Consider the following 19,078-nt stretch of genomic DNA (forward strand, 5'->3'; position numbering starts at 1 on the left):
ATGTTTATAGGAGACACCCAGTGTAGGCAAACCTAGGTACAGAAAGTAGATTAGTGGTTGCCTAGGGCTGGTGCGGTAAGTGGAGAAAAGGGACTACTGATAACAGGTGAACTGTTTTAGAGGGTGGCAAAAGCTCCAACTGTGGTGGTGGTGTACAAATGAGAACACACCATAAACCACTGGATCACATGTTAAAAATGGAAGTTGGATGATGTGGATGTATCTTATTAAAAACATCTGGAACATAATCTGAAATTTTGTTTGATTTGTGGCATAATTGGAAAAACAGAACTATTTACTACTTAATTTGGTCAAATAAACCTTAACTAGAAAGAATAAAATGAAATGAGATTTGAACATAAACTTGTAGATCACAAATCCAATTAAAATCAAAACAAATAAATCATTCTACCACAAAGGGTCTGCAGGCCACTAATGGAGAGCAACATTCATCTGTTTATTAAGATGGAAAAGTAACACTCAGAGTCTATTGCCTGTTGGAAAACAGGACGTCAGGGATCACTAGACACCAGCTAGAGACAGTGCCTACCAAAAAATTAAATAAACGGAAAAAAGACAACTTGGGGCACCTATACAAATGGATATTATTCAACCATAAAAATAAAGGCTGAAGGCTGCCATGTACAGCTCAGTAGTAAAATCCTCACCCAGCAGCCGGGCGTTGGTGGCGCACGCCTTTAATCCCAGCACTTGGGAGGCAGAGTCAGGCGGATCTCTGTGAGTTCGAGGCCAGCCTGGGCTACCAAGTGAGCTCCAGGAAAGGCGCAAAGCTACACAGAGAAACCCTGTCTCGAAAAGAAGAAAAAAAAAAAAAAAATCCTCACCCAGCACTGGTGAAGCCATGGAGTACACACACACACACACACACACACACACACACACACACACACACACACACACTATAACCTAGGTGATTCTTGCAAACATGCCCAGTGACAGAGAGAGAAAAACAGGGAGTAAGTTTTAATAAAACTCAACTCCTTTCTGGGGGATAATGGAAGTTTATTCTAGACTTAGGCTGTAGGGACAGGTACATAGTTCTAAGCAAATGTAAAAGCCACACACAACTGTAACTTATAAATAGCTGAGTTTTATGGTACATGAATTATCTCAGCAAACACTTGAAAAACAAACAAACAAACAACACCCCGCCCACACACACACAAAACTAAACTAGATTCCACTGTCTCTTGACTAAGGTTGTATTAAAATTTGTATAAATTTTATAAATTTGTATAATTGTATAAATTTGCCAGGCATGTTAATACATGTCTGCAATTCCAAGTACTTGGGAGGCAGAAGCAGGAGGATCAGGAGTTCAATTATAAAGCAAATTTGAGGCTACCCTAGGCTACAAGCCTCCAACCAACAAAAACAAGCCAGACATTGTGGTACTCAGAAGTCAAGAGCTCAGGAGGGAGAGGAAGGTGGATCTAAATTCAACGTTAGGCAGGTTTATGGTGGGTTACAGGATAGCCAGGGCTACACAGCAAGAACCTGTCTAGTTTTTTTTTTTCTTTTTTGAAAGGTGAATAGAAAATATTGCCAAGATATTTCAAATACATCAGATTCAGGGTAGGGGTTCCTTTTGAAAATGTAAAAAGAATGCCTCACATTCACTAGATAAAACCTAGTAAAGTTTTTAATAGTATATGGTTTAGAAAAAAGACTAAATAGTAATATTGCTTGTTAGACAAATACTTTCCAATTTTTTTTACCTCCCACAAAATTTAGAGTACTTAACTGAGATACCAGTTGACAGATCATTAAAAATAATTTTTGATGACAGATCATGATGTAATTTTGGCATATGCTTCAGAAGGAATTCAAATAATTGAGTGTTATTACTGTAATAAAATGCATTTCATTGCCATCTACATGTTTATGTCAGCAACATTTCTTAGGGCTTATATCCATAAAAGTAAAAATGTACGAACTGAGTCAATTCATCTGTAGATATGTGAACTGTAAAACAAAAATTCTTAACTCATTAACAGATATAATCTCAATAAAAAGCTTGTGCCTAAAATTATTTGTGAAACATATTTAAGCTGGATGTGGTGGTATAATTCCTGAAGTTTCAGTTACTTGAGAAGCTGAGATGGGAAGATAGCTAGAGCCCATGCATTGGAGACTGACCCTGGCAACACAGCAAGACTTTGTTTAGCTATTCTAAATGAAGCATGCATTTAAAGAAAGTAACATAGACATGTATGTAACTACTCTAGTAATGATGACTAATGATTTCATTTATTTATTTGTGTGTGTGTGTGTGCTCCGTGCACACTTGTGGGAGTCAGTTCTCTCCCTCCAACATGTAGGTCCTAGGGATCAAACTCAGGTCATTAGGCTTGGTAGCCAAGTGCCTTCATTTACTGAGTAGTTCCTCTGGCCTATAAACTAGTAATTTTAATAATTCAATTGGATGGAAATTTTGGTGCAGGAGATTTAAAAACCATTATTTATTTATTTAATTTATTTGCACATAAATGTGATAGAGTAAGCAAAACTATTTCACACAACAGGTGGTGGTGGTGGTGCATGCCTTTAATCCCAGCACTTGGGAGGCAACCTTGTCTGGGGGGGGGGGATCCCAGCATTTGAGAGGCAGAAGCAGGCAGATCTCTGAGTTCAAGGCCAGCCTGGTCTACAGAGTGAGTTCCTGGACAGCCAGGGCTACACAGAGAAACCGTGTCTCGAAAAACCAAACCAACCAAACAAAAAAATTCACATATAAAAAAATATATATAGCCAGGCGGTGGTGGCATATGTCTTTAATCCCAGCGCTCGGGAAGTAGAGCCAGGCAGATCTTTGTGAGTTCGAGGCCAGCCTGGTCTACAGAGCAAGATCCAAGACAGGCACAAAAACTACACAGAGAAACCCTGTCTCGAAAAAAAAACCCAAAAACAACACACACACACACACACACACACACACACACACACACACACACACACACACACACACACACACTTCACGGCTGCGTATGGTGATACATGCCCTTAATCCCAGCACTTAGAGGCAGCTGGATCTTTGGGAGTTCAAAGTCAGCCTAGTCTACATAGTGAGATCCAGACAGCCAGGACTACATAGAGACCTTGCCTCAAAATAAATATTCTCTCTCTGTATATAAATTCTGTAAGAATTGAAACATTTTTCTATCTCCGCCCCCCCCTCACCCCCCCCCCCCCCCCCCCCCCCCCCCCCCGGTGCTAGGGAACTTACCTAGGGCTTAAATGTATTCTAGGCTAATACTACCGGAATATTCACAGCCTAAGTGATAAATGTTAAAAAATTAATTTCATTTTTTATTTAGGTGTCTGTGTGTATATGCTGTGTGTGTGGGTACACTCCAAGGCCAGACGGCAGCATGAGATCTCCTGGACCTGGATATACACAGTTGTGAGCTGCCCAGAGCAGGTACTGAGAACTGAACTTAGGTCCTCTGGAAAAGCAGCAATCACTTTTAATCACTGAGCATCTCTCCAGCTCCAAATTACACTTTTGCAATGTGTTTTGTGAATTTCATTTAATGACCATAAAATGGTGATAGTATCTGTTTAGGGGGCTGGAGAGGTAGCTCATTAGTTAAAAGTACTTGTTCCTGTAAAGAACCCAAGTTCCATTCCCAGCAGTCACTTAGAGGCTCAAAACCATCTATAGCTCCTGTTCCTAGGGTTCCGATGCCCTCTTCTGACTTCCACAGGTACCAGGCATGTACATGGTGGACATACACACATATAGGCAAAAACAGTCATACATATGGAGACTGTTGTTGTTTACAAAAGACCACTTGTATGTGTTTAGTTGTTGTTGAGTCCTGGGGAGTTCAATCTAAAGACCTGGGGTGTGCAAGGAGGGCATATTATCCACTGGCTGGGAAAATTCACACCCGACCTCTGACAGATGGGTTGGAGTCAAAACACAGATACACTAAAAATACTTTTAAAATCACCTTCCTGGGCTGGAGATAGAGCTCAGTTGGTACAGTGCTTGCCTAAGGCAGACAAAGCCCTGGTCTGGATCTCCACAACCACATGAACTGGATGTGATGACACATGCCTGTAATCTCAGAACTGGAAGGTAAACACAGGATCAGAAGTTCACAGTCATCATCTGTCACACAAAGATTGAGGATAGTCTGACATGCATGAGATTCCCATCTCAAAAGATGAACTAAGACAAGAAAAAGAAGATGAAAATAATAAAATATAATAATCCTCTTGAGCTGGATGGGATGGTGCACATCTGAATTCCTAATGCCAAGGTAAGAGGATGAAATCTGAGGTAAGGCTAAGTTACCTAGTGAGTTCTAAACCAACTGGATCACATGAAATGACACTGCTTCAAAACAAGTAAAGGGAAGCTAGTAAGATGTGTCTGCTGCAGTCAAAGGTGCTTGCCACTAAGCCTGATGACCTGAGTTCAATCCCAGGGACCCACATGGCAGGAGGGAAGCACTTTCTACAAGCTGTCCTCTGACTTCCACACACAGCACATGCATGCTCAAATACACACATACAATAAATGTAAAAAAATTTAAATAACTGAAGAAAAAATAAAAATACCGGGCTGGAGAGATGGCTCAGTGGTTAAGAGCACTGGCTGCTCTTCCAGAGGTCCTGAGTTCAATTCCCAGCAACCACATGGTGGCTCAAAACCATCTATAACAGGATATGATGCTGTCTTCTGGTGTGCAGGTATACATGCAGCACACTCATACATAAAATACAAATAAATAAAAAATTAAAAAAACTTTCCAACAACATGTATAAATTATATATGAAACAATGAATCTCATGTTCCTAGAATACCTCTTTATGTATATGCAAATATTCCAAATCTAGAAAAACTTCAAATTTAAAACACTTCTGGCCCCAAGCATTGGGGATAATTAACCTGTATGTGAATCGTCCAGAATAGCAAAAATCTGTGAAGTCGGAAAGTCAATGAGTGATTGCCTGGGGCAGAGGGGAAAAGAGATTAGCTGTTAACGAGAACAAAGCTCTTAAGGGAGACAAAATGTGCTAAAAGCAGACGGTGGTGATGACTGTGTAACTCCATGAAAAACGGAGAACACCGCACCGAGTCCTGTACTTTAAATGGGTGAGTTTTACTGTAGGAAAGGCAGAAGTCAGCACAGCAGCCACGCAAACATTTTAGCAAGCCACTCCTGCTACAAGACCTGCATCCTTTAAGTCATCTGAGCTCTGCAGTTAGCTGCCGTGCTGGGCTATAATGCAGACTTCCTGGTTACCCAGTCTACAATTACATCTTTGGTCATGACTTCCTCTGTGCATTTAGAGTACTATTTAAAGGGCTCTGTAGCCAGACTGCTGGGGTTGGAGTCCTCACTCCTCCATTTGCTAGGGTTATGAACTTTGCAAGTTACTTAATTTCTGTGTGACTGTTTATCTTTTTAAAAATAAATTTAAAAGCCTGGCGAGATAGTTTAGTGGGTAAATGCACTTGCTGATAACCCTGACAACAGGAGTTCAGTTCCCAGGACCAACTTCTACATAAAAACAAATTTCAATTAGATGTACTTTCTCTCTCTCTCTCTCTCTCTCTCTCTCTCTCTCTCTCTCTCTCTCTCTCGTGGAAAAATACTTTATTAAGACATACTTCATGACTGAAAGAATTTTTTTTTCCTTTTTCTTTTCTTTCTTTCTTTTTTTTTTTTTCAGAACTGAGGACAGAATCCAGGGCCTTTTATGGCCATGATGTCTCTCTCTCTTCCTCTCCCTCTCCCTCCCCTCCATTGTTGGTTGTTTCACTCTTTGCTCTTTGGTCTCTCGGTGGTCGTCACCCAGCTCCCTGTAGGCCAAGATGAGCTCCTGTGAGTCCTTGCACCGCTCAGGGACTTGACCTTATCTTCACCAGAAAAAAAAAAGTCTCTTCTAATATGCATCCATTTGCTTTTGAATGTCTCTAATCAAGTAGTAACCACAGATTTTGGGTGTGTACGGATGCTAGTCAGTTGGACTGTGTATTCCTGAAGGGTTATTGTTTGTACTTTTCCACCCACAGATATGTACTGGCAATTTCTGACTTTCAAAATGTTATGTACTTTCCTTATTGCGTATGGTGCATATGCATGTGTATGCATGTGCTGTGCTGGCATGTAGACTGCAGATCACAGCTTGAGAGAGCTGGTTCCCTCCACCAATGTGGTTTGGGTACTGAACTCAGATTGTCAAAGCTGATAGCAAGTACCTTTACCTACTGAGTCATTTTGTCAATCTTATAAAATTTAATTTTTAAAACTTATTTTTATATTTTATGTGTATGGATGTATAACATGGATGTCTGTGCACCAGATGCATGTAGTGTCCTCTGTGGCCAGAAGAGGGCGTTAGATCCCTTGGAACTAGAGTTACAGATGGTTGTTAACCACCATGTGAATGCTGGGTATCAAATCCAGGCCCTGGGGAAGAGCAGCCAGTGCTCTTAACCACTGAGCCATCTCTCCACCCCCACAACCCCAACATCACCTCATGTACTACAGGGTGGCCTCTAACTTGCTATATATTGAAGATGACTTTGAACTTCTGATCCCCCTGCCTCTGCTTCCCAAGTGCTGAGATGTTGGTATGGTGGCATATGTCTTTATCCCAGCACCTAGGAAGCAGAAGCCAAAGCGGAAACAGAAGCAGGTGGATCTCTGTAAGTGAGAGGTCAGCCGGTCTACATAGTCAGTTCCAGGCTACATAGTGAGATCTTGTCTCAAAACTACAAATCAAACAAACCAAGAGCTGGATTTCAGGCATTTTCTATCATGCATGCTATGACTCAAGTCTGTCACTTGACTGTGGCTCAGTTTCTTTATCTAGAGAATGAGGAAATGGAGGATTATATATCATGCAGGATTTTTGTGATGGTAGACACATAAAATGTGATATATAATGCTAGGAGCAGCAGCCGACACACTGTGGGGCAAGGTGTGTGTTCGCTATCACTGAAGCTGTGCAACAGTTAAACCTGTATGTCTAACTCTGTTCTCTCCTAGTTCATCTGCTAGGGTCCTAAGAGAATGGCATGAAATCTTGTGTTTAATAATTAGCCATTCTTGTACTTCACAAAGTAGAATTTATTTTCACAAGCTCAGGAGGAAGAATATTATCCCAGAATTATGGGCAGAAAGGCAACTGGGGCTGCTACTCTAAGCCTACACCACGACACGGCAGCAGCTGGCAAATCAATTCACACCGGACCTACTGGCAGGAAAAGATCAGGAGACAGTGGATCAGAAAGTGCTTTTTAAAGTCTACTTCTACTACGGGAGTTCTAAGTTTCTAAAGCAGAAACAGCAAATACATTAAGAAATCAACAAGCCGGGCGGTGGTGCTTTAATCCCAGCACTTGGGAGGCAGAGCCAGGCGGATCTCTGTGAGTTCGAGGCCAGCCTGGGCTACAGAGCGAGTTCCAGGAAAAGGTGCAAAGCTACACAGAGAAACCCTGTCTCGAAAAACCAAAAAAAAAAAAAAAAAAGAGAAGAAAAGAAAAAAAGAAACCAACAGAGTTATATTTTATCCACATTTACCAAATCATTCCATATGTTTCACTTATTCATTCTTACTGAGTATCAGATATGCACAACATCCGGATATGTGTAATTTTGCTTTCTCAGGCACATTGCTTTCCCACAGTTCCAGGAAGGAGATTCAAGGTTTCTGCCTCTAGATAAATACATGTACTGTTCATTCAAACATAAAACGTAAACCCTGTATTTCCAGAAAGTCATTCAAATGCAAGGGGATTTACATGACTTCTTCTAACCGTGGGCTGTTGCCAATTAATATAACATACTGACAGCTCTCACCACTTGTAATCCCAGCACTGGGAAGGCAGAGACAGGTGGATCCCTGGACCTTTCTGGCCAGTCAGTCTAGCCAACATGGTGAACTCCAGGTCAAGGAAATCCTGTCTCCAAAAAACAAGGTGGATGTCCCCTAAGGAACAACACCTGATGTTGATCTCGGGCCTCCAGAGGCACACACACACACACACACACACACACACACACACACACACACACACACACACGCACACACACACACGCCATACATAACCCAGCATGGTGGTGCACATCTACAATCATAGCATGTAGGAAGATGAGGCAGCCGGGTCTATATTGTAAGTTCCAAGCCAGCTAGGGCTTCATATCAAGACTCTGTACAACATCTCAATGAAAACCACAAAGGGGAGGGGAGGGCAGCACGTGGAGGGGGACAGAAAGAAAACGTTTTATAGAAAGTATAGCATTTGTAGAAACAAATTTCTAGCATTCAGCATTTATTAAAACCTAAAGTATAACATTTTAAATAGTGTTAAAGCACATATCTAATATGGAAGCGAAATATATCTCTTATTCCAAATTTATATAAATATTCTTCATTGCAAGTGACATGAAATTAAAACATTCCATTACACATTTTGTGATTATACACACAAAACTCTAAAATTTTGCACTCAAGTATGGTCACTAGTGGTAAAAGAGCTAAAAGCAACTAAATATTGTAGACGGGTACAAGCAACTTAAAGGCTGGAAGGAACCAGAGTGCTGAATGAACTGCTTGCTTAGGTCTGAGATTCTGGCAGCTGCTATTCTGATCTGCAAAGGTTCTGCATGCACCTCTGCTAGTGCGTGACCCCAGAGGCTCTGCATGCACCTCTGCTAGCATGTGACCCCAGAGGCTCTGTATGCACCTCTGCTAGCATGTGACCCCAGAGGCTCTGTATGCACCTCTGCTAGCATGTGACCCCAGAGGCTCTGTATGCACCTCTGCTAGCATGTGACCCCAGAGGCTCTGCATGCACCTCTGCTAGCATGTGACCCCAGAGGCTCTGTATGCACCTCTGCTAGCATGTGACCCCAGAGGCTCTGCATGCACCTCTGCTAGCGCGTGACCCCAGAGGCTCTGCATGCACCTCTGCTAGCATGTGACCCCAGAGGCTCTGCATGCACCTCTGCTAGCATGTGACCCCAGAGGCTCTGCATGCACCTCTGCTAGCATGTGACCCCAGAGGCTCTGCATGCACCTCTGCTAGCATGTGACCCCAGAGGCTCTGCATGCACCTCTGCTAGCATGTGACCCCAGAGGCTCTGCATGCACCTCTGCTAGCGCGTGACCCCAGAGGCTCTGCATGCACCTCTGCTAGTGCGTGACCCCAGAGGCTCTGCATGCACCTCTGCTAGCACGTGACCCCAGAGGCTCTGCATGCACCTCTGCTAGCATGTGACCCCAGAGGCTCTGCATGCACCTCTGCTAGCGCGTGACCCCAGAGGCTCTGCATGCACCTCTGCTAGCATGTGACCCCAGAGGCTCTGCATGCACCTCTGCTAGCGCATGACCCCAGAGGCTCTGCATGCACCTCTGCTAGCACGTGACCCCAGAGCCCTCACAAGACTTTCCATTCAGGGCACAACTCTCTGAGAGATAGTTTTGTTATTTTTAATTTAGATTTATTAATTTTATGTGGATGAGTGTTTTGCCTGCATGCATGTATGTGTACCATGTGTGTGCCTTTTATTATTTTTATGCTTATAGTATTGGAGGGGGAAGACAAGGTCTCAATATGTAATGTTGGCTGGTCTAGAACTTGCTATGTAGATCAGGCTGGCCTGCTTCTGGCCTACCAAGTGCTGGGATTAAAGGAATGCACTACTATGCTGAGCTATGTTTACATCTTTACACAGGCAGTTTCTCGTTTCCTTCTTTTTAAAGGCTGGGTCTTACTATGGTGCCTAGGCCATCCTTACACTCATAACGCTTAAGCCATCCTCTCATTTCAGCCTCTTGAAGAGCTGGTCTACATGCATGCACCACCATATGTTTGTTATTTTCAAATGAACAAAAGCTGTGCTTTAAAAATCCACCTTGAGCCAGGCAGTGGTGGCACATGCCTTAATCCCAGCACTCGGGAGGCAGAGCCAGGCGGATCTCTGTGAGTTTGAGGCCAGTCTGGTCTACAGACAAAGGTCCAGGACAGGTACCAAAACTACACAGAGAAACCCTGTCTCAAAAAACCTAAATAAATAAATTAAATAAATAAATAAATAATAAAAATCCACCTTGGGCTGGAGAAATGGCTCAGCATTAAAGTAAGAACCCTGCTGCTTTTTCAGAGGATCCAGGTTCAGTTCCCAATACCCATATGGTGGCTTACAACCATCTGTAATTCCCATCCCAGGGATCTGATGTCTTCAGGCTTCTACGGGTACAAGGCATACATGTACCAGACATACAAGCAGACAAATACTCATACACATAAGATAAAAATAAATCATTTAAAAAATAAATAAAAATCCACCTAAATATTCTGTTCAACCATTATTTCTCCAGGCATTCTACCTCAACCTCAAAACTACCTAAGTACACAACCCTATGTTAAGTATTTGCTGAGTAAATGAATGTAGCAAAGAATGCCTCTGTCTCAACAAACTCAGGAAGAGGCACAATAGCCCAGTACAACCTAAATAAATATATACAGCAGAATATTTTCTAGTGGCTTTTGCTACCAATTAGTTACGAACTGGTGGTAGGGAGAAGCATGCTGCTGAGATGAAGGGGTGGAGGATATTTGATCACACTGTGAACCCCATGTTTGCATTTGCATTAAGTAAAATGAACCCTGGGTCAGGAGGCTGAGTTAGCAACTCGCTGACAGGAAGTCATCATAGCGCATCAGAGGCCATCTGGAAGAGAGATGCACTGGAGGTAGTAGGGAGGGACTGGGTGGCACTGCTGGCGAGGCTTTTTTTGAGATGCCAGGAAAGAAAGGTTAGCTAGCAGGTTTCACCCCAGCCTTGGAATCTCAAGTCTTACTTATAAATAGACCGATAGAGATTTAGTTAAAACTTCAGGCAGCGCCAGTGCCTGCAGGAATCCCGCTAGGCTGCGCTCGGGCTGCTGCCAGAGAAGCAAGCTGGTAACTTCTGAGTCCCAACTGCTGGCTGAATAGCAGTAGATTAAGGCGCAGCCACTGTGCCGAAGATAAAACAATGAAGTCCAAGCGAAAGGCCTTTCTAAGAGGGCTCTCGGCTCTTCTCAAATCACGTATATAAATATAACTGAAACTTTAAGAAGAAAAATGACAGCAGGGTCATTTGTTCATTTCATGAAGTATACTGTGGGAGTGTGGGAAGCCAAAATAAAATACATAAAAGCTAATCTTTTAAGAGGATTATAGCCGACCGAGGTGGTGCACGCCTTTAATCCCAGCACTCGGGAGGCAGAGCCAGGTAGATCTCTGTGAGTTCGAAGCCAGCCTGGTCTACAGAGAGAGATCCAGGAAAGGCGCAAAAGCTACACGGAGAAACCCTGTCTCGAACCCCCCCCCAAACCCCCCGAAGAGAGGATTATACCAGGGTCACCCAGTACCAAATTTGATTTGTTCCCTTCCTAAAGTACAAGGTGGGATAATTTTACTTTTGTTTATATTTATTTGTTTGTTTATATTTATTTGCTTGTGGAGGTCAAAAGGCAAAAGGCAGGAAGGTGCCAGTGCTATCCTCCTACCACAAAGATACCAGGGGTTGAGCTCAGGCACTCAGGCCTGGCCACAGGTGCCTTTATGTGCTGTGCCTTTTCAGCTGCTCTGGAGTTTTAATTCTGTTAACAAAGACCCCAGATTCTTTCCCCAAATTTTACTGTACCTGGAATCACTTGAGGATTAAAAAAAAAAAAAGTCTTCCAACTTCAAACATTCTGATTAGCTGTCCTGGGTACAATCTGGACACTTGCAATGTTAAAACCCAACAGAAGCTGAGAGCCAAAACCACGTCCTCTAACAACTTACACTTGAGGTTTGAGGATCTTCAGCTGCGTGAGGATGTCCTTCTGTACCCTGGGGTTCGCTGTGGCTGTGAGAGCCATCACTGGAACGGAAGGAAACTTCTGGCGAAGCATATTCATCCTTTTGTAATCTTGACGAAAATCATGACCCCACTAATTGGAAAAAAATACTGCTCTAGGTTATCTGTATCTCTCTTCTGTGAAGGCCAACACTGGTCAATAGAAAGGAAGCACTTTACTCTCCCATGAGGCAGCAGACTATTCACGCAGCGTGTGCTGCACTTCAGTGCTGTGGTTCTGAGTACTACTGGTGGCGTGAACTTACTCATGCTCCGAGACAAACTTACCTGACTCACACAATGGGCTTCATCAATGACAAAGCGTGCCAGGAGCTTCCGCTCATACAGATTCTCCAGAGTAGAAATCAGCCTGTTACTTGCACAGACCTAGACCAGAGACATGGGAGAGCTCTAAGCACATCACCTGGATGACACGCTCACTACCATTGCAATTACTCCCTGTTAGAACTAGCCCATATCTATGAAGAGAACAGGAGTCAAATAACAAATGAGACACTTCAGTATGTTCACTCACATCCAACAGTTTTACTTATCAGGTTAGTGGCTCAATTTTTTTTTCTGCCTCAGCGTATCTGAGAGTAACCACATGTTTATTTTGGTAGTAGAATTTATTTTTTTAACATATATTTATTAATTTTGTGTGCATCCATGTGTGGAGGTCAGAAGACTTATTGTGTTTGGTTCTATCATGTGAGTCCCCAGGATCAAACTCAGGTCAATGGGTTCTATGACAGGGACCGTTACTAGCTGGGCCACCCAGTCAGCCTTATAACAGGACTTTAGATGTGTTCGGTATATGTATATTTGGGGAAAACTGTATTATTACACATATAGATAGTTATATGTGTGTACTCTAGCTTTGTCCAGAAGCAAACACTCCAAGCATGTCTTGACAGGGACATATGTAAAGGATGCTGAAGCCACGTTGATGAAACTTCCTCACTGGTCAAATCTAGGCAATTAAAATATATAGTGATAATTGATTGAAACTCACTAAATAAATTAAGAACCCACAAGTTCACACTGATAAATACGTAGCTCTCATTATGCCCGGATGGACTGTATTAGTAGAATCAAAACTTGGCATTCAGTATAGTAATAACTGGCAAAGAATCATCAATGGATACTGAAACTTGGAGGGAGGCTCTGATGTCTAACTGGGTATTTCTCTAGTCTCAGGACCTCCTACAACAAGAGTATCTACTAATTACAAAGACAAAGGGAATAAAAAAGTACAAAGGAGAAGTGGCCGGCAGTACTATTTTAATCAAGTGATTGGTTAATGAACACTACTGGTAATGGGATGAGTTAATACCAAGTGTCTTCTGATAGCATTTATGGGAATACCACTTCTGCAACATCCCTGCTGATTGAGTAACGTGAATTTAATCAGCAGGAAATAAGACAAATCAAATTGAGGCACAGTCTTCCAACTGGCCCTTATGTTTCTAAAATGTCAAAATCAAGAAACTATTTAGATAAAAGGAGATCAAACTGTGCTGTGGGATGTCTTTCTGTATGCTGTGAACATGTGTTGCTCTGATTGGTTGATAAATAAAGCTGCACTGGCCTATGGCAGGGCAGGATGGAGCCAGGTGGGAAAATCCAAGAGGGATAGTGGGAGGAGAAAGGAGAGGAAGGAGCCACCACCAGGAGAAGCAAGATGTAAAAGTACCGGTAAGCCACAAGCCATGTGGCGAAGTACAGATTTATAGAAATGGGTTAATTTAAGATGTAAGAGCTAGCTAGGGAGAAGCTTGAGCCATTAGGCCTTACAGTTTGTAAATAATATAAGCCTCTGTGTGTTTATGTGGGTCTCAGTGGCTGCAGGACCAGGTGGGACACAGGAAAACCTCCAGCTACAAAACTGGGATTTTTCTCTTTTTTGCAAAGGTCATTAGCGGAGGTTAACAGGTTAAGTAACAGTATGTGTCACTATACATTTCCTGATGGGTAAGTTACACTGTAGTTACTAAGGGAATGCTATATGGTCAGGAAATGCACAGTGAAGTAAATTAGGATTAAAATGGTAAGTCTGCAACTCACTCTCAAATGTTTCAGAACTAACTGGAGAAAGAAGGAATCACAAAGGAGATGGAGAAAATTTTACTATTTATGGTCTGGGGTGAAGGTCTCATTCTTGTATATAAAAAGTTATGACCAAGTTCTTAACACAGATGTGTTTTAGTGTGTTGTAATATTACACTGTAAACAGTGAGGTTAATACAAACCTTCTCTGGAGTAACATACAAAAGCTTGATAATTGGATCTTTTTTTGATAATTGGAGGTAAATATTTGCAGCTTCGGAGTCAGTCTTATCCCCCGTCAGGTATGTAGCAGGAATCTAAATTAAAAGTAATAATTTAAATTTCCTTTTATTTATATATTAGTCAGACATGATTATGTTTTTTAGGTTTTATAAATATGTCACATATCACATCTGCCAAAAGAAACAAATATCTCACCATAATAACAGTCAATGTACAAACTTTTATTTTTAAGTTTTGTTTTGTAAGTCAGAATTTCACTTTGGGACTCAAACTTGTGATTCTCTTGCATCACCAGCTTCCAAAGTGCTGATTAGAGGTGTGTGCCATATTTAGCTAGTGCACACATTTTTAAAAATTCATATTAAACACAACTCAAAATAGTCCTCCCACCTCAGTGTGGTGGCACATGAGGAGGCCTAGCACTCAGGAGGCTGAGGAAGGAGGATCAAGAGTCCAAGGCCAGCTTTCGCCGCATAGCAAATCTGAAGTTAGCCTGTGATACGGCAAGATGCTTCTGTATCAAGAAAAACTGCAAAAGCCTCCCCGCTGTCCTTTCATTTTCTATATTGCTTTATCTCTTCTATCTGTGAACAAATCCATGGTGGATGTGTGTGTCTTTGTGTGTGACAAAGTCTCAATGTAACCCTGGCTAGCCCGAAACTTGCTAGTAGGTCATGCTTGCTTCTAACTGACCCAGAGGGTACTGTTTCTGCCTCCTAAGTGCTGGGATCAAAGGCGTGCACTATGCTGGGCGGTGGTGGCGCACGCCTTTGATCCCAGTACTCGGGGCAGAGCCAGACAGATCTCTGTGAGTTAGAGGCCAGCCTGGTCTACAGTGCAAGACAGGCACCAATACTACACAGAGAAACAAAACCTGTCTTGAACACCACCCCCCCAAAAAAAAGGTGTGCATGGCTGGTCTGGCTACCTTAAAGGTCTTGATGTATCTTCAATGTTTCAATGTGTAGTGATGGTGGGTGATAGCTGTAACATTGTGAACAGCTGGGCAATGGTTACCATCACTGCATGGATATTCTTTGGAAGAAAAATCAAACCATTTGTCACATTAAGATGATATGACTCATAACACTGTAACCAATTCTTCTGCAAAGTGAAGAAATTAATAGAATGCAGTCATAATTCCTTTAATTCAGCAATGAGGAAAAAGACAGGTATACAAGCACGCATGAACATAGGGGGAAAACTATGATGATCTCACACTGGCCAAAAAAAGAAACCCCTTTATATTAGTAAAAAAAAAATACATCAGCAAAATATAGGTTAAGAGCTCTCACTAAAGTACATTCTTGTAGAAGAAAAAAAAAATCAGATTGAATTACAGATGGTTATTTGAATCAAAATGTTTTAACACATGTGCCTAACTCTACAGCTTAATTTAACTATATGCTTTATTTATTTAATCTTACTTATTTTTTTATTTTTTTCAGTATGCTAGGCAAGCTCTCTGCCATGGAGCTATATAGCCAGAGTAATTTAGGAATCACTCTTATAATTCAAACAATAGTTAATGAGATTTCCTAGCATACTGAAATGTGTTTCTAAGGCACATTCTCATGAATAGTTTAGTAAGAACTTACATCAAAGGAAGTCAGCTTTTGAACTTGATCTACTATTAGTGACCTCAAGGGAGATATGACAATAGTGACCCCCGGAGAGACACAGGCCGGCAGCTGGTAGCACAGGCTTTTACCACCTCCTGAAAGACAAATAACAAAAAAATGTCAGCTTCCATCTTGAGTGTGAAGGTAAAAGGAAACCAAATATAATACTTAAATCAACAGAACTGTTTAAAAGTCTACCAGGGAAACCCAAATAGAATAAACTTTTTTTGTTTCTGGCAATGTAAGAGGTCTCTAAAAATCCTAAGTCTAGTACTAACATAACTGCTTTTTATATAATGAAATAAAATATAAACAATAAAAACAAAGATTCTGGCTCAGTACTAAGACACCCCTCAGTCCTACCTCCCTACCCTCAAGCCCTGCTGAGGGTCCTGCACACACTGGCAAGAGCTTTCCCACCAAGCTACATACCCAGCACAGACCTCACGACTTAAAAACCATTAGGCCGAGCCTTCTAATACTGCTTTAACTTCCAGTATTCTGATTTCTAAGCTAACAGTACCAATTTTCCTCTGAAAACAGAATAAAATTACATGTGTCCATATTAATAGGAGATAGTGAAAAAGAAAATCTGAAAATCTAACACAATTTTGCTATTTACTCTAATATAAAAACAGCGAGATAGTAAATACATATTTATTTCTCTCTCTCTGCCCTGCCCCATGTTGGGGCTCAAACCCAGGGCTCTAAGCATGGTAGGCAAGTGTTCTACCACTGAGCGATGCCTCCAGCCCCCAAGAACACATTTTAAAATAACTACATGATTATGCTCTAGTTAATTTACAATTTTACCCATCTACTAATGGCAAAAGCTGGCCTAGGTAGTTTTTAGGACTTCCATTTATTCTAAAAGTATATACTACATTCTGTCCTTTCCGAATAGAGAGTAAATTTCAATTTGGCATATACATGGACATGTCAAGGCAAGAGTGGGACGCTGAGGATAGACGTGCTCTCCCACTTAATTAGCTGCATGAGCTCAGACAGGCCTCAATGTAAAATGCATGAGGCCACTGGCTTAAAGAACTGTCCAAGGCCAGTGGGGGCACACACCTCTAATCCCAGCACTCAGGAGGCAGAGGCAGGTGAATCTCTGAGTTCCAGGACAGCCAAGGATACACAGAGAACTGCTGTCTCAAACAAAACAAAACAAAGCAAAAAAGAGTTGTCCAAGAGAAACTTTATTGAAATCTTTTTATTTTCTATGTCAAGAGATTGAAACCAGGGTAGGAAGGATCTGAAGATCACTCCTGAAGCTGGGAAGAGCCACTGAAAGCCTGACTAGATGACTAGCAAACTCCTTTCCAGTGTCAGAGCTTTCAAGGACCAAACCAGGGTTGAAACGGAGGCACAGTGTCACTAAGTCAATAAAGTCTGAAATGTGGGTAAGTCAACATTGTCTCATCTTTAAATCAGCTGGAGGGCCTGGATAAAAACTCGCTGTACAAGTCTGACGACGACGACGACGACGACGACGACGACGACGAGGAGAGTGAGACCCATGGAATGCATGGAAAGGTGGAAGCAGAGAACTGACTTCCCAAAGCTATCCTCTGACCTTCACATGTGTGCCTCCCAACACTCATCGTATCTACAACTATGTGATGATAATAAAAATAAATAAATAAATAAACCGCTTTGGAAGAGGTCAGATGTCAAGCCAAGAGCACGTGACAATAACAGCAGCAACAACTGGGGCTTGCTGAGGCTGTAACAAGGCAAGTAGCACACAGCTCTACCTGGAGGCACGGAACCCGCTTCCGAGCCTAACCAACCACTTAGCTAACAACCTTATGTGTTTGATTTCAAATCACTGAGCAGCTCTTACAGACTTTTTTGTTTGTTTGTTTGTTTTGTTTTCGCGACAGGGTTTCTCTGTGTAGCTTTGGAGCCTGTCCTGGAACTCACTCTGTAGATCAGGCTGGCCTTGAACTCACAGAGATCCAATTACTCTGCCTCCCGAATGCTGGGATTAAAGGTGTGCGCCACCACTGCCCAAACCTTACACAGTCCCGATCTCTTCAAAACTGAGGCTAAGGAAGACCCATGCTGCATCCTTTCCACCTGAGTCTCCCCTGTGAGGTGGGCACTGTACTGCACACTGTCCTGAACATACCCACAAAGAGTGGAGTGGCTTGTCCATGGGTACACCCCTCCCTGGCAAGGAGCAGAGCTACACTGGAAGCCTGGGCCTTCACTCCAGAATGATGACCACAACTGCCAGGCGGCACTAAACGTTAGCCAGAAATGGTCATGGGCTCTCACATCCGTCTTCTGTTCCCTTCTAGGCTTATTTAGATTAGAAAAAAGAAAATTTCTCAAAGAAAAGCTCTACATCAGGTCAACCCAATGAGCTGTGAGTTCACACCCTTAAGGAGTTAGAAACATTATCACATCAACTAGAACAGAGGCCGAGCTGACAGACTTTCTTACTGTGGTTTTGGGGTGTTTAAAGGCCCCTAAACAATAGGAATAATGTGAGGTGTTCATTTTATTTCTATTAAAGAGCTTTCATTTAACATCTGCCAATGGACTCCTGCCAATTCAGATCTAAAAATACATACCAGTGGGCATTAGGATAAAACAGTCTTCACCAAGCAGTGCAGCATTGATCGCCTCGAGCTGATTAGTTCTAAAATTATGTAAGCCAAATTTCTTATGAAAAATCTTCATCATTTCTTTTGTATGAGGAAAATCAAGACTTTGAAAATGTTCATGTTTCAGATTTTTTGATGATAAATTTTGTTCCACCTTATCTACAAAAACAATCAATGTTTAAAAAACATCAGTGCATAAACATAGTAACACAGTTTAGCATTCACCTTCCCGCAGCATCTAGGGCACACTTTTCCTACGGCACACTTGAACTGTTTACATGGCTTCCTTCCCAATTAGTCTCAGACATTCCCAAGAGCCTAAATCTAGTCTCTCCTTGATGTTTCTGCAGTCCTGTCAATACAACTTATCCACCCGTCCTCTTCTCCCTTGGTTTCAAGACAGTCCTCCCCTTCCTATGTGCTTTATTTCATTTCTTCTGTGCTAGCAAGCACACCTACGATGTGTTCGTGCTGGGCTGCACTGGACTGTCACCAGGACCCAGCACAGTGGAGAGCACATGGTGAGCTACACACCCCAGCCACTCTCCTGCTTCCAATCCCCTCCTTGGCTCCACTTCTCCTGCTCCTTCACTTTGGGAGTCTGTCAAATACCGAGGACTGGGCTCTTGCCACACTCTTATTTGGAGTTTTTCTAGTCCTAAAATCG

General features: G+C 42.2%; 1 protein-coding gene across 3 annotated transcripts in view; it reads right to left on the minus strand.

The window, feature by feature from the left end:
- The window catches only part of Blm (BLM RecQ like helicase), a 92,514-nt gene that overhangs the window by 33,008 nt on the left and 40,428 nt on the right, over positions 1-19,078 (minus strand). For all 3 annotated transcript variants that reach the window (XM_006969992.4, XM_076545810.1, XM_076545818.1), the window contains 5 exons: positions 18,379-18,570; positions 15,770-15,888; positions 14,132-14,245; positions 12,168-12,266; positions 11,825-11,973 (listed from right to left, as the gene is read on the minus strand). In XM_006969992.4, coding sequence (XP_006970054.2) covers positions 11,825-11,973; positions 12,168-12,266; positions 14,132-14,245; positions 15,770-15,888; positions 18,379-18,570 — 673 coding nt within the window. The remainder of the gene's footprint in view (positions 1-11,824; positions 11,974-12,167; positions 12,267-14,131; positions 14,246-15,769; positions 15,889-18,378; positions 18,571-19,078) is intronic.

Source organism: Peromyscus maniculatus, chromosome 1, assembly GCF_049852395.1.
Source record: "Peromyscus maniculatus bairdii isolate BWxNUB_F1_BW_parent chromosome 1, HU_Pman_BW_mat_3.1, whole genome shotgun sequence".
Classification (NCBI taxonomy): Eukaryota; Metazoa; Chordata; class Mammalia; order Rodentia; family Cricetidae; genus Peromyscus; species Peromyscus maniculatus.